At 42.7% G+C, this 16,399-nt stretch overlaps 1 protein-coding gene across 2 annotated transcripts in view; it reads right to left on the reverse strand.

The window, feature by feature from the left end:
• Nucleotides 1-786: 786 nt before the first annotated feature.
• The window catches only part of ABTB1 (ankyrin repeat and BTB domain containing 1), a 39,378-nt gene continuing 23,765 nt past the window's right edge, over nucleotides 787-16,399 (reverse strand). For both annotated transcript variants that reach the window (XM_083721678.1, XM_083721679.1), the window contains exons 9-12: nucleotides 13,995-14,093; nucleotides 13,116-13,283; nucleotides 6,304-6,504; nucleotides 787-4,291 (exon numbers count right to left, since the gene is read on the reverse strand). In XM_083721678.1, the coding sequence (XP_083577804.1) occupies nucleotides 4,085-4,291; nucleotides 6,304-6,504; nucleotides 13,116-13,283; nucleotides 13,995-14,093 (675 nt within the window). In that variant the 3' untranslated portion in view covers nucleotides 787-4,084. The remainder of the gene's footprint in view (nucleotides 4,292-6,303; nucleotides 6,505-13,115; nucleotides 13,284-13,994; nucleotides 14,094-16,399) is intronic.

Raw genomic sequence — 16,399 nt, forward strand, 5'->3', positions numbered from 1 at the left:
ACAAACTAGCCAAATTCAATGCTGCTGTTAAAATAAAATTAGGCAAATCCATATGTGCTAGGACTGAGAAAATAAACTACTGTTCAAGGCGGGGGGAGTGGGGATCACACAGAACTGTCAGTACTGTGTTCAGACCACCAGTGGCATGGGATCCCATATATTAGGCCTAAATGTTTTCACTGACAAGACCAGGTACAGTGGTACCTCTGGTTACGAATGGAATCCGTTCGTAACCGGAAACCACTCATAACCTGAAACGCCATTAGCAAAAGTGTGCCTTCTGCTGTGCGCGCGCGCCTCTGGCGTGTGATTTCCGCTCACACCGGAGGTTGTAACCCGCAGCGTGCGCAACCAGAGGCACTACTGTATTGTAAATCCCTCTGAGTGACTCACACCAACCTCCTTTCTTACTCCTACCCTGATTGCTACCACAGGCTGTGAGTCATGGGAGGAGAGTTTCATGAGGTACTAGAATTTCAGGAAGGAACTATTAAATTATGCAAATACTCCATCTATAGGTAGTATGTTTACCTCAGGATCATTACTAGAAGCACAGAATTAAAGGGTGTCAAGTCACCACTATTAAGCACCCAGCTCTTTGCTCATAATGTGCACAACATATTAATCTGAAGATGGTGCCAGGGTGGAAAAACATTTGTGTGGCATTTGACAGTTCCATCTCATCAGTTCCACTGCCTGGGAAGGGGGGGGGGGAGAGAGCATGTAAAAAACCCTTTTAAGCACTCATTCATATAATGAATTAATGACACACAGCCAAACCAGATCTAATGAAATAAACTCTTTATTGCTGCACACATGCTTATAGATTAAGCTTTTAAATATATTATTTTTATATTGCCATTCTGAAAAGCTTTACATTCTCTGTATTTTTAACAAGTAGCAGAGGGCAGAACCAATGTAAACAAAGGAAACAATTTACATTTAAATTGTCTTGCAATATAACTACAACCAATAGCCAAGAAAAACAAGTTCAATAAATATTAGAAATCCATTAATTTCATTTTTTTAATTATTTAAATAGGCAATTTTTCACTTGTAAGTGTGGCTCCTAGTATCTGTTTCCTCTTGCAAAGGGCAAGAATCAGACAGTTAGTTGGGAGTGATGGGACAATTCACCAAGGAGCTGAACTCAGAAATGCAACTATAAAACTCATTCACACTGGCAATCCATTCTTAATTTCTCCAGCATATTTAGCAGTCTGGGCAAACCTTTGTTACTAGGCAAGAAAACAAAGGCCACCCTGACACTCTTTCACTGGCTCTACAATTAAAAGAAAGAGTCAGAAGTCATTTCACCAGGAGCACTCAGGTGCCATGCTTCTTGACAATTAACTAATTATATTTCACATTTACTTTACCAGACACTTGAAAGAAGTAATACTAGTATGCCTTTTTAAAAAAACTTTCTGTGCTTCTGGTTTGTTTTTGCCCCAATAATTCAGTATTGGCATAAACTCTAAAAGGTTAAACCTTATTTGTTTGCTAATTCAGCAGATAGCCTTTTTCATGATAACAGGAAGACTACGGAACAGAATGAAACCAGCAGCTCAATAATAAAGTTGTGCCCCTTTCAATATGATGCCCTTTTATTCTGTGAGGTGCCCTTCCAAGTTGTTGCCATAACACGATGGAGAGAAATTATGCCTAGCCAATTCAGATCCCAAACACTCTAGCATCAAACTTAACTTCTATGACTACTTTTGGTGAAAAGTAGGGAAAATAATACCTTGGCCAGGTTTTTAGTTTGCTGCCTCTGCATAACAGAACTGTTCCACATGATTTTGAACAAGTACCATTCTTTTAAGAGATGTGCTTTCCTTGGCACAAAATCAGGAGTCAGAAGTGTCAAATTCTACATCAAGTTAGTTTTCATTTGTCAAATACTGCATGGACCCTTACTGTAGATTTGTGGCGGCTCAAAGGGGACTTGTTTAGAGACTGGGATGGCTATGTATTCCAAAGCAGAGACTGAAATAAGTCAGAGTTTAAGTGCCTCATTTAAGAGAGCCTGCATGGGAATAACATCACATAAATATGGATGATATATATGCCTTGAGATAGAGCCAAGAACACGAAAACCTCAGTCTCTCTAGGGACATGAACTACAGGTGTAGAATCTAGGACACCCCCACCCTACCATTTCCCATTCTATCACAAAACATTTAAAGGAAGATGAATCTCCAATGTGGCAGGCAGTAACTTCTGGTAAGCCCTGACTCTGCTTACATGGTTATATAATGTCATTATCCTGTTCAGGTCAAGAAGCCAGATAGGAAAATAGGAAAAGACCCAATGTAAGTTTCTCACTTCATCACACCCGTCAATGGAAAGTGAAAAAGAAGTTCTTGACCTCACTTTGATTGTGATTACTTATCAGTGGAAAGCTGAAGGCCCAGTATTACATCAGCCAGAGCAACTGCATCTACTAATGCAATTGTACTCATGCTTAATAGTATTTGTATATATGAATAATCATCCTCACATTGCCAGAATAATCCAAAGTGGGCCTCCTTGTCATATTTATATTTATACAGCACATAATTCTTAAGGTTATGTGGTACAGAGCCACTGAGTTATCTTAGCTAGGAAAGTTTCCATGTTAGGCAACACAGCCCTTTCCTGCGTTGTTCACATCTCCACCTCCTCCCAAAATGTTCTCCAAAGTCTCAAAGTAGCGCTTGCTAGGAAGATTTTAAGAGGGTTTGTGTTTAAAAAAACCTACTAACTTGTGGCAGCCTTAAAGGACATGCCTTGGTTAGTTGTCTGACTCCATTCAGTAGAGTTTAGTGATGGTGGGATGAGCACTAGGCAAGCCCCGATTGTAGCTGCCTCCAACTCCTGCTATTTCTAAAGGGAGGGGCAGGGGGAGATGACACACTGCACACTCTTGAGCAGTGGTGAGATGCTGCTTTTCTTGTCTGTACACCAACATGCATATACCAGAGTAATGTGATTCATAGACCCTAATTTCGCAACGTGTTGGATCTATGCCAATGTGAGGTCAAGTGCGTTGGCACTGGGCGGTCATGGAGTGAAGATGGTTGCATGACAGTTCTACCCCACCCCACCCCACTACCTGAATAGGGCAATAAGTTATGCTTCCTTGAGAAAGGGGGAAATGCTGCATGCCACACATATACTCACATACTCCAAACCAGGATTTGCGAACCACCGGAACTAAATTTCCAAGCCCAGCAATATCTATAAAATGCCACAACTGTGCTTGAAGTGGAACAGACACATGACTAAAGTTCCTGCTAAACATCAGCATTTCAGCATCCTCTACAAAAGTAATATGTAAAGAGTAGGTGGCCAAGTGTGTTTGCACTCAAGACAAAAGTTGAGCCGTGCAATTTCGTGGAGTACTACTGTATTCCAGTAAGAACTGCAGAAATGGGGATTAAAAAAACAAATGGGACACCTGAATTGAACAGGAGATTGCTGAATAATAAGGCATCTGGGTTAGAAAGCCAAGGTTCTGCTCTGCCCCCACTGTGCAAATATGGAAGATAAGGCTGCAGGATGAATAAACACAGCCATTTCTGCAAGGCAAGCAGCAGGCAAATGCAGACACCACTGCACAAGCACAACATTTCTGTAGCCCTGTAGAAGTAAAAGTGCCTATCTCCCTAATTATCCTGTAAAATATGGATCATGAAAGGCAGTCTGATTCATTCCTTAACCAGCGTCTGCCTTGAATTTAATCTGCTTGCAGGAAGGTGTTGTGCCAATGTTCTTGCAGGCTGCACCAATTTTCACTAGGCATCGCTGGCCTGCAACATCTGGCAGCCTCACAATATGCCAATCAATACATTCATTAAATTTGGTTTGCAGATCACCCGTCAGCACTATCATGTACAAGCAGCAATGTTTTCAAATCTGAGCTGCTTCCGGGGACCAGGTTCTCAGGAGAAGAAAGGTAGATCAGTATGCAATTGTCAGAATGCTAAGTTAGAAACTGAAATTATGCATAAAAGGGGAAAGCAGCTACAAAACCCAGGGGGGCGAGGGGAGGGAACTCTGAGCTGATCTACTGTGAAGTCACACAGGGTGATGTCCCAGATTAGCATTCAAGTCCTATGCTGGCCAGAAGATTATCCAGAGCTTCCAGTTTCTGATTGGCTTCTTCAATTGCACTGTATGTTTGCACGTTGCTGGTTATGTGGAAACGGATGTCGTCAACAAGAGGAATTGAGTCTGTCTCCTGCCGTTCTTCGACTGCCTCAGCATTCTCCTTCACTGCCACAGCAAACTCCTCAAACTCCACTAGCTGGATTGGAAAGAGAAGTGGTGAAGGAAATTGGCAGGCTGATAAGCACATTAGAGTCCTCAGCATAATGATGTCATTTAGAATTTTAAACAGCGGTAGTAGTACAGAAGAAATTCTGATTCAGTGTGTACAATTATGCATCATAGGGACATGAGTTACCAAAAAAAAAAAAAAGAAAATAAAAAAGATTCACACTGAAAGCATAATATTAAATTTCAGAATAGCGGGAAGAAGAATCATTCTATTGTAACACCACACAAAAGAGACCACCTTTTCCATAAGGAGGCCTAATTCAGCTCAATAGTTTGATGAAGACCTGGCAAGCAAGAAAAGCATCTCTTTAAAAAAATGCAGACCTAGGTGTGGGATGCAGCTTTGCCATTAAAAAATGGCAGCACAACTATCTGAAACCTTAAAAAAAACCAAAAACATGTTTCCTACATAAAGGCTTTCTGTTTGGAACCACCCATCCCTCTTGCTCCCTCCATCCCACCATTTACTGAACTATTTAACCTCAGAAACAAAAAGTTACCCAACACAAGGTCACTCTAGAACTGGTGTTTTAACCATTACATAGCACCCCCTTAATCTAAGCAATCTTAGTCAACTTATTCACTAGCTGTCCCAGCCCACTGACTTTGTGGGTACTGCTCAAACATTTAACAAAGCTTCCGATACCCTGTAAAGCAGGAACAGGTGTTTTAAACAAATTTTCACAGAAGCAAAAAAGGCTGATGAAGTATGATAACCACCAAAGGCTACAAAAAGCACGGTTCCACAGGCCTGTGCCTCTATATTCCAATATAAATTCATCATCTAAAAAAAATATTGGTGGCCTATTGTACTAGCATGGCGAAGGTGCAGGAAAAACAGAATCCTTTAGAATTCTTAACAGTGGTGCACTTAAATGGGAAGTCCTGATTTTTGTTTGGCTAACAAAGGGCTCCCCACTAAGAACCACTTCCTGCTTGTTTTCACTGGGTTTTCAAATGGGAGAGGAACTTTTGTATAAGTGGATCTGTTAAGAAATCATTTTCTTCAATGTGCTTTCACAGTCAAAAAAGAATTTCACACCTTTCTCAAAGCCTGTTAAGAACAGTTGCAATTTGTGTGGGTGTGCGAATTAGAGTTATTTTTTTTTAAAAAAAAAGAATCAGTGAATTGACCGGGCTCCCAAATGCCCAGCAGAGACAAGACTGTGGACCTGTGTTCATGGGACTGTAGTATGGGACTGTTAATACTACAACTGGTCAAGCAGGAGAGGAGATGGAAAGAAGGCAGCACTCTTGCTCTTCTCCTGGGGCAAACATTGGCATAAATGCATGTTAGTGCTGGCCAATTAAAACACAATTTAGATTTCTGCACCCATTTAGTTGGGAGATATTTCAAATAATCCTTGCCTAAGCATTTCTTGGGGAGACGGCATGATATAATATGGGATTAAAGTAGCAGGATGTATATACTCTGCACATAACTGAGGTCTACAATGTAGTTAATGCTTAAGGTGCAACCTGGTGGGGTTGTGGGACAAACTGATCTTTGTAACCAAGATTCAGTACAAGAAGATATGGCTTGTATTATTAGACCAATGCTTCTCCATGGAAGCTTACAGTAAAGTAATAGACTTTTGAATCTGCCACAATTGATACAAATCAACAGAAAGTTTATATGTATGAGAACTCTCTCTAAAATGCAAACTGTGCCACCATATTTTAGGACTGCTTAGGATACTGAGCTCTTTTGTGTGTTACTTCTGCACCTGAAAATCCTCACATTTCGAATAAACTAACCAAGCAACTAGTTCAGGCAAGCAGTTGATCCACAGTCCTCCATGTAAACATCCCTTGCTGTTCTACAGGCACTCTCTTCTACAGAGAACATGATGCCTTGTTTTTAAGAAATGTGGCCAACTTATGCATACACCAGGCTTAAAAGGCTTTGAGAGAGATGAATGCTGGTTACCTGTTGGCTGCTGCATACAACCCATCCCTAGGGAAATCTCCCCTCCTTACCTTCTCAATGATCTTTGCCATGTACTCCGTGCACTGGTCCTCCAGCCGGGTCAGCTGAAACAGCTTTGCGATCTTCCAGATGCTGACAACACTTTCCTCATCGAGAACCTGGGCCAAAGTCCTCCCACAAAGGCGCTTGAGCCCAGGTAACAGGTACATGTCTGCGACGCAAAGCACTTCGTAGGCATTATCAGGAGACAGCTGCCGTGACAAAAGGGCATCCATCAAAATGGGCTCGGTAACAAAACTAAAACCCTGTCCGGAAATTACATCTGACTGCAACAGTGACACGCATATATATAAATGCAATTTATTTATTTTCTGCCCGAAGACTTGAAGTTCATAACTAGTTTAAAAGTCTAGGCACAAGCACAACCAAATCAAATACTCACACACAAGAATTAGCTTTGCCAGCTCAAACCCATACCAGTGAAAATACTTTACAACACCACTTCTGAAAAATTCTCAGGCCTGGATAAATCTTCAGTTGCAGGTCATTCACCACGTGCAGTTCTGTCTGGATATGATATATCTCCTGACAATGCACAGAGGTCATCACTAAGATGCTCTACAATAGCCTTGGGTATCTAAATATTAATTATTTTCACAATAATTCATTTTGCTACACCTGCTTTTTTAATGAATCTTTTCAGTAAGCACCCGTATAAATATAGGTTTTAAAATTATTATCATCATCATTTTGCGCCCCCTCGCCTTGGCGCCCTATGCAGGGGAACCACCTGCACTAAATCCAGTGCTGGGTCATCTTTAGTAATTATTTCCATAAATGCCTGTGTGTGCATTATGTTGGAATGTGCCATTCATAGAACTTTTGCTGAAGGAGTATTTTGTGAGCTGGATGTAACAGGAATCCATTACCACCACACCACTCAGATCATTTCTGAAAGTTGTACAGGTGCATCATACCAACAAGAGTCTTTAGACATGCATGCTTCCAGCAGGATCATTTTTTAAAAGTGCTCTCATACTGGACCACTGCTTCTTTTGCTTAAAGATCAAATGCAAGTGACTTAAGAGACGTTGTTTGTATGCTTCACTAAACCAGTTAATTATGGTTTAATGCCAGTAAGTTCCTATTTCACTCTTCTCCTGCTCCTGGCCACACCATACTGGAAGCAACAAACCACAAGTCTTGGGCTTGTTGTTGTGTCAGTAAAACCTGAGCTCATGATTTGTTTGGAGGAAACATGTGGACACAGCTAGTGTGCAATGGTGCAATAGATAATACTCCTCTCCTCCATCCTCCATTAGCTCCTTGGCCCCTGCAAGCTGCTAAGCCCCATGCCACGTACACCAATCACCCTCTTCCAAAAAATCCAGGCCCAGGAAATTTGTCTTAATATTCACTGCAAGTTCACATTGCCTGGCTTTGACATTTCCTCCTCCCAGACACTTTAAGCCACTCATCCAAGCATTCCGAAACATAACACCAAGACAAATCTGACTTTGCCATTCCTCTTTGCCTCGTCAGTTCAAATCCTTGATGTTCATTTAATTGGGACCATGTATCAGTAACCTGAGGGACGCAGGTGGCGCTGTGGGTTAAAGCCTCAGCGCCTAGGACTTGCCGATCGAAAGGTCGGCGGTTCGAATCCCTGCGGCGGGGTGCGCTCCCGTTGCTCGGTCCCAGCGCCTGCCAACCTAGCAGTTCGAAAGCACCTCCGGGTGCAAGTAGATAAATAGGGACTGCTTACCAGCGGGAAGGTAAACGGCGTTTCCGTGTGCGGCTCTGGCTCGCCAGAGCAGCGATGTCACGCTGGCCATGTGACCCGGAATTGTCTCCGGACAGCGCTGGCCCCTGGCCTCTTAAGTGAGATGGGCGCACAACCCCAGAGTCTGTCAAGACTGGCCCGTACGGGCAGGGGTACCTTTACCTTTACCTTTATCAGTAACCTGAGATTCTTTTACTACAGGGGATTGGAATAGATGACCCTTGGGGTCCCTTCCAGCTTTACAATTCTATGATTCCATGATTCTAGGAGTCCCATTGCAAGTAGTTTTGCTGCTGTTTGAAAGTGAAAGCAGCAATGCTCCAGTGGATTCTCTGCAAATATTTGCTGGACTTTAGCTACATAGAACTGAAGAAACTAAAGAGACAAGGCATGTACTTTTGTAAGCCAAGAAAATCTTTTTTAAAAAAGAACTGAAGAAACTAAACTAAATTATTATTCTTTGTAAAGAACACTATAGTAAACTGGCACAGCACAGTTCACTGGCCATTACAGCCAAGAGCCTTGCTATTTCCACTGCCATACACAAATATGACAACTCATGATGTCAGTGCTAACCCAGAGCATTCTGCTGCCTGAAGAACAGCCTAAATGGCACCCACCAACACTTCTTTCTTTCTGCATCCTTCAGACACCAAACTATGGCCTCATCTCTTCTCTACCACTACCACCTATAGTGTGTTGCTTCACTCTGCTTCAAAGCAGAGCCAGCCCCAATTGTTGTAGGTACTATAAAGTCTGGTGTTAACAAGCTAAACATTGTACTGGGCTCAGAGGGGAAGATCTCCCTATTCTTTTCTTCGAAAAAGTGTTGGGAGCAAATCCTGAATGTCTGATATGCAGGTCTATTGCTTTTGCCCATTTCACTATTATTCCAAGGATGAAGAGTTTGCACTGTTCAGTTTCCTCCTCAGTTACTGCATTTTGAAACTTCTTCACATGGCAAACATTTACCAGAGATGTGTCTTTTTTAAAAAAAGAAAGAAAGAAATGATTTAGGAGGAGGACTAAAACCAAAGTCAGCAGGAAGTGAACCTAAGTAGAGTACAGATGTACAGGCCACATTTTAGCACTATAACTTGTGTACCTTTTTAAAAAGAATTGTTTCAAGGTGGCCAACCATGAAATAAAAACAGCAACAGATGGCACAAAATGAAGAGCCATTGAAAACAAAGACAAGTGCCGGGGAAAGCAGATAGCATAAAAAGGCAAGGCAGGTGCCATTAAAAGCCTAACAAAGCAAGAAAGTCTTCATCTAGTGCTTAAGAGATAATAGCAAAAAGTGCCAGAGACAAATCAGGAAGTAATTCTAGAATGTGTGTGTCAACCCTGACAAAGCAATCTCTCTCCAACCACCTAACCTCAGAAGGCAGGGAGCAGCCAGGAAAGGGTCTCAGACAGGCAAGGAAATTCACTGCTGGGTGAGAATGTTGCTTCAGACACCCCAGTCCCAGGTTGTGCTTTACTTTATAGGTAAAAATGTGCCCAGTAACCAAGGAGGAGGCAATACAGCTCTTTTGCCGGTGGCATAAAATGCTCATGACACTCTGTCCCTGGTTATTACTATTCACACTTCTATCATACCCCTTTTACAAGGAGCAGATGCAACACTGGTCACCAGTTTTTAAACCAGCAGAAGTTTCTGGACATTTTTGGAGGCCATTCCCATGAACACTAGCCTGGGCATTACTGTGGGAAAGTATAGAAACAAAAAAAGATCCCACTTCTAAGTGGAGTATATAGGGAGACAGATTCATACCTCTGAGCAGTGAATCTACAGTAGTGAATATGTGAGACAGCCTGGTCTGGGTGGGCTTGCATGTCCCTGGAAGGAGCAATTCTGTACTTTGGGTCTACACCTGGGTCACCTAGAGGTCCAGGTGGCCTCGGTGGCTAGGGGTGTTGGCTTGCCAGCTGTTTCTGACTGGTTTACCAGCTACAGCCAACTTTGCAACAGAGATGTTGGCCACTGTACTCCATGCTCTGGATTATTGCACTCTACCAGCAGCTGCCCTTGAAGACCACTTGGAAACTTCAGCTAGCCCAAGTGCATCAGCCACATTACTGGCTAGGGTTGCATTTGGAACTTGTACAACCCTGTCTTAAAACAGCTGCATTAGATGCTACTTCATTTCCAGGCCCAAGTCAAGGAGTTCATTTCAGTGTTTAAAGCCCCAAACATCTTAGGCCCAAAATATCGGAAATGTCACCTCCTTTCCTACAAATTCTATTGGGCCCTCTTGGTTGTTCCACTGCCTTCAGAAGTTCAGCAGGGGTGGGGAACTGGAGAGGGCATTCTCTGTGTCAGCCCCTAAGTTGTGGAATACCCTCCTGACAGTGGTGTTTCTGGTGACCTTGCTATGCAATTTTCATCATATGCTGATGAAGATGCATCTCTGACCTTTGACACTTGATATATGTATTTGTAAGACCCATCCTGTTTGCTTTAAACTGTTTCTAGTATTTTATTTTAAATTGTTGTGACCTGCCCTGGGACGTTATGGTGAAGGGGAAGTAATTAATAAAAATAACATCTGAAATGCAAAGAAGTTCAGTAGTAATCCATACCCAAATTTTGGAATTACTCAAGAACAGGAATGCTTGTGCTATGGGTCATGATTTTTAAAAGAAACTTCCCTAGCCTTAAAGCAAGGGATGTGTGTGTGTGTGTGTGTGTGTGTGTGTGTGTGTGTGTGTCAAGAAGAAGATAATTGTTTCAAGAGTTCCTTAGCTTGAAAGAAAACAAGGACAGATGGCTTGGTTGGCAGCTTTGCTTTTTGCCCTGCAGGACGACAGATCAAGGGGGGAAAAGAGATTCATGGTCTCAGAGAGTATTCTGCAGAGCAAAGTGTGCTCTCACTACATTCTACCCTTTAGCATCTCACTTCCCTACAGTGTGAAATGCCTTCCAGATGCAATGAGATTTAGGGGTAAGAGTCTGACAACAACTAGCTGAAGATGTCTCTCAGTCTCTCCACACCCCTTCCCCCAGCACAACATGTAAGTATTCTAAGGCAGGAGTGGGGAACTTATAGCCTTCAGTCACCCTCCCAAAAATCCCAGCCAGCACCACCAATGGGGTCCAGCAACATCTGGTCCCCCAGCCCTGCTCTCTAAAGGAGCAGCACACAAAACAAGGCAAATGGCAGCTCTGAGAGAGCCAGCCAATTCCACTGGAGGAGAGGGAAAGCTGCAGCTATTTTTCAGTTCTGAAAGTGCTCTTGCTTTCCAGTTTGCTGCGTTTCTGAGCTCAGAGCAGTGAGCTGGAGCTTGCTCACTGCATGACAGGGATTCAATTTCCTTGGGAATGAGATTACCACCTCCCACTTCACCTGTCAGTCCTGTAGCTGACGGGAGACTGCAGCCAAAATGCATATGCACATCTCAGGATATTAACGAGACATTTGACAAGCCTTTCTTTCAGTGATGGCTTCATCCCCCAAACCATTCTTGCTGAGTGTTGCTGCCGCCGTGTTCCTTTTCTCACAGATTCGCCACTCACTTGCTTAGACAGCATCACAACAGACTGCTGATGTTGACAGTGGCAACACTTTTGCTCCACAGTGACCAAAAGTTCTGTGTCAGTTTTTGGTCGACAGGGAAATGCCTGCAACCATTTTGACAGCATGGACACCACCCTGAAGTTTTGCATCTCCTACATTTGCAGACCCTCTGGCTACTCAAAACACAACACACGATCAACAATTCCTTAAGCATCCTATGCCAAGTCCTGTGCAACAAGTGCAGGATTCACACACTCCAGTATTCAATCTAGATTAGGACTTCTGGGAAAAGTGCAACCACGCCTTTTGTTCTGAATGAGACAAGCAGCAGTACAAACAGGAAAAAACAGTGCATCTCTACCCAGTTCACTGTGTATTGGCACTGCCCCCTAGTGGCAGGTTGACCGCCCTATGTATTCTAGTGCTGTCACAGAATTCCTCAGATGAGTGAGTACTCCCAGTTGGCATCAGAAAAAATGGACCACATGGGGGCAAGAAAGCAGTCAGTATGAGAGACATGTTGACTTAGAGGATATATTTTTATCCATGGTGGTTGTTTCTTGTCATTTACGGATGGCTGCACTGCAGCCTTGTAAATAAAGTTCATGTCTAACCTCAAATAAAATTCAAGCATTTTGGGGGGAGGGACGTAAGACCCACTAGAAAAGGAAAGAAAATGGGGAAAATGTTTATTAAGCCAGCAAGGGACTGCTGCATGGCTTTTTATGGTGATGTATTAATATGCAGTGAAATATACCGTATTTTTCATCCCATAGGGCGCACCTAGTTTTTTGGGGGGGAAATAAAGGGGGGGAAATTTCCTTTATTTCCCCCCCAAAACCAGGTCGGGGAACAGCAGTATGGCGGCGCTGCGCCTCCCAGCTGTCCCCCGAGCTTGTGGGGCTGGCCGATGTCTGCCCGGCGCGAGGGGCGCTCTGCTTCAGAGCGCCTCTCGCGCCGGGCGGCTGGCTGCTATCCGCAGCGTGGGGAGCCCCGCAGGAACTCCCACGGGCTCCCTAGGCTTGCTGATAGCTTCCTGAAGCCTGGAGAGTGAGAGGGGTTGGTGCACATCGACCCCTCTCGCTCTCCAAGCTTCAGCGAAAGCCTGTATTTGCCCCATAGGACGCACACAGATTTCCCCTTCATTTTTGGAGGGGAAAAAGTGCGTCCTATAGGGCGAAAAATATGGTAAGCGAAAGATCCAGGGTAAGCTGAATAGCTGTTGGCTCAAGCATGGTACTGATAACACCATGGTTGCAGGTTCGGTCTCCATATGGGAAAGCTGCATTTTCCTGCATTGCAGGGGGTTGGACTAAATGATCCTCAGGGTCCCTTTCCAACTCTATGATTCTATGATTTCACAGGAAAAGATAGGGTTCTTTTATCCCATGGTTGGGACGTCTGCAAGTTAACAGGCCTCATTAAATAAGCTTAATACTCTGTTCCCACCACACAGTGGCAATTCTGGCACTTTTCTCCCAGGACCACAGCACTCCTTGCTAGAACAAACGTTCTAGAAATGGGCTGTGCTCAGAAAGGGTGAAAATTGAAAACTCACCTCTGTGTCATCACTGTAGATGTAATAAAGGACCCTGATGAAGATTTCCTCTGAAATGTTATGGAGGGTGACTACAGGGATGCTAGGTTGGGTCTGTAGCTCCTCGCTTTCAGAGAAGTGATCCTCTAGGAGTGCTTTGAAATAGTCACTGCGGCCACAGAAAAATGCCTGCAAGAAGAGAAGAAAGCAGGAATCTCCCTGGCTCAGCATTGCCCTGAACACCAGGAGAGCAACCAGATATGAATGATTTCTATTGACCCTCCTGGCTTTCTAAGGTTTATTTATTGCATTTACATCCTGCCCTACCTCCCAAGGGAGTCCAAGGCAACTCACATATCAGTGATATAATACAGCTTAGGAAACCCACACATTTAAAGAACGTAGAAACATACAGACAATTCTCAACTTATGCGGCTACAAATGTGCTCAGACTGCTGGCCCCAGCATAGCAGGTACTGGCAGTTCACACTAGCTCATTTAGTAGAGCTGGGAATATGAAAAAGCATGCGGTGAGCTTCTCATTTTCAGGTGGAAGCTCTATAATTGTCGTCTTCAGTGTCACATAGCTCTGCAGCCATGAGGCTGAGAAAAGCAATCAGGCAGAAACATTTAATACCAATCACCTCCAAGAGATAGTGCGATAGCTCGTACCAAGGACGAAGTCCCACAAAACTCAGTGTGACTTACTTCTGAGAAGGCAGGCATAGGATTCTGTTGTTTAGTAGACAATCAGCATGCTCATGAATTCAAGTGAGGACTACCTTAGAATCCCTGCGCCCCCTGCTCCGCAACATAGTTTTACAAATTTGGTATGTGCCAAATTGGAAGATGCAAGTGAAAAAAGCTGCCCTAGTAAATTGAGTCAATATGAATACATACCTTGTGACACAAGAAATTGTATTCTGCCACCCGGAAACAAACATCAGGACAGCTGCTAAAGTTGTCAGTGCTGTCAAAAGGCAACTCTCCAAAACCTACCTGTACATATAGAAACAGGGGGGGGGAATTGTTATGACACCTTCTGTATTAGAACCCCTTTTAAAATAAATACTTATCACTAGACAGAAACATTCCTCTATACTTAAGCAATAAATCCTAAAGTATTCTCACAAGGCATTAACCAAGCTTTGTAAGACTGAGGGTGCATTCAGACATTCACCTCTACTTTTTAAAAAAGTTTTTAATTTCATTTCAGTGAATCTAGCAAATAAAGCCATCAGTAATAATGAGAGCTTGAAAACATGAGAGCTGCAGAGCAGGATGTAAACAATAATTTGGGTAAGAAGATGAATATACAGAAGTTTACAATATCCAAATCTCTCTTAAATCTGCAGAACTTTAGTTTGCCAACCTGCATCCTGATTCCAGGATTTATTACATTAAGAGATAAAGTAAAGGGCATAAAAATTAACACATGACAATTCCTTAAGTAGTAAATTAAACACATGTATACCTATTTTCCTAATAGGTAGCGCTATAATAACTATAGATCGGGGATTGGGGAGAGGAAAGATAGCTTTGGGATTTCAGTGTATAATTTGACCACCATGGTGTTTTGCTATTGATGGGGTTTGAAAAACAAATCAGGCTAACATAGTAAAATGCAGAGAACTGAGATTACAAAGATTTGTTTTTAAAGAATAGTAAGTGAACTGTAGGACAGGGATATTTACATTTAGTCTTAGGAGATTATCGATCCTTCCCGATTATTACTGATATACACAGCTGCTGTCAGTTATTCCCTGAACAAAATTTGTGGGACAAACAGCAGCTTTGTCTTCTTGTTCCTGTTGTTTTATACTGTGAAGATTAACACACAAACCAAAACACAACATATTTAATGACTAATCTTGAGGAAACATGATAATCTGGGTATGTACCAAAAGCTCCTGAAAGAAAGCTGGGCGGGTAAATATGCCAAATTTTGATATTTGATATTTCAGCCAAGAGTGGAAAAACAAACTTCTTTTTTCATATAAAGTGCTAAAAACAACTATAATCCTGTAACAGGGAGTATTATACCCAATGTTGTTGTGGTGTTTTTTTTTTTTTTTTTAGGAAAAAAACATTACAGGAGGTTGACTATTTGAGGGAAGGTGCACACGCACAAGGACTGCTTCTTTATATGAACTGATGGAGCCCCTGCAATCATCATCTGAGGTCCTTCTTCATGGGCCCCTCCGCGAGTGGTCCAGAGGGTGGCCACATGAGAACAAGACTTTTCTGTGGTGGGTCTCCGCTTGTGGGGTGCTCTCCTAGGGAGGCTCGCGTGGAGCCTACATTATGCATCTCTAGGTGCCAGGAGAAATTGTTTGTTTGTGTGTAGGGGGGTTATTGGTTTGTTTTGGTTGTTTTTTTATTCTGTAGTTTGTGTTCTCATTTTGTATTTTTATGTTGTCGACCACCCTGTAGCCTTCGGGTGAAGGGTGATATATAAATTTAGTAAATAGTAATGATGTGTTACCAATTTTTTGACCACATTGAGGGTGAGGGTGCAGGAACCTATGTTCCTTTTCTTACCCCCTCCCTTATGGAGCCCAAATTCCACCAGTAGTTCTTAGCCATAATTAACAGCCACATCATTAATCAACATTTTGTTAAGTGACATTAACCATAGTTAAGGCTCACCAGGGCCTGAAGCCAGTTTCAAACCACACTTTGGCTTTTGGGCAGGTGGCAGGGAAGAGAAGAGGTGAATTTGGGTTCCGAAAGGGAGAGGGTAGGTGAAGGGAACCCGTGATTCTGCAGTGGAGTCCCAATTTGCCTTAACTATATTTAACCAAATCAGCTGTGTTACATGTATAGTTGTCCTGAAACCAGAAAGATAAAACAAAACTGTCCAAGGCAACAGGAATGAAAATGTGTTTTAGAACAAGCAGTGAAATGGGCAGGTTTGCTTCACTATATACTTCTGAGGTGGGAGCAGAAAAAAATAGGGACAATTTTTTCCTATGCTTGGCATTTTCCCCTCCCTACCAGCAAACATTTGGAGGGGGTAGAGAAGATTCCCTCCATTTATGGCCAGTGGCAGCAGCACAGTGGTAACTTGGCATGTGCCAAAGAGACAACCCAGTAGAAGAGAGCTCCCTTTCCTCAGTGTGAATTTACCACATGGAATTGTCTTAAGCACAGGAAAGCAGGAGGTTTTAATAAACTGTTCAGATTTATATGCACAGGAACTGCTTAAAATTAGGGCTATATTTTATTAGTTTACTTTAGTTACAAATTCAGTAAAAAGGCTGAACCCATTTAAAACAAATAAAAAAATGAAAAAGGGTTCTACA

Source organism: Podarcis gaigeae, assembly GCF_964106915.1.
Source record: "Podarcis gaigeae genome assembly, chromosome: 2".
NCBI lineage: Eukaryota > Metazoa > Chordata > Lepidosauria > Squamata > Lacertidae > Podarcis > Podarcis gaigeae.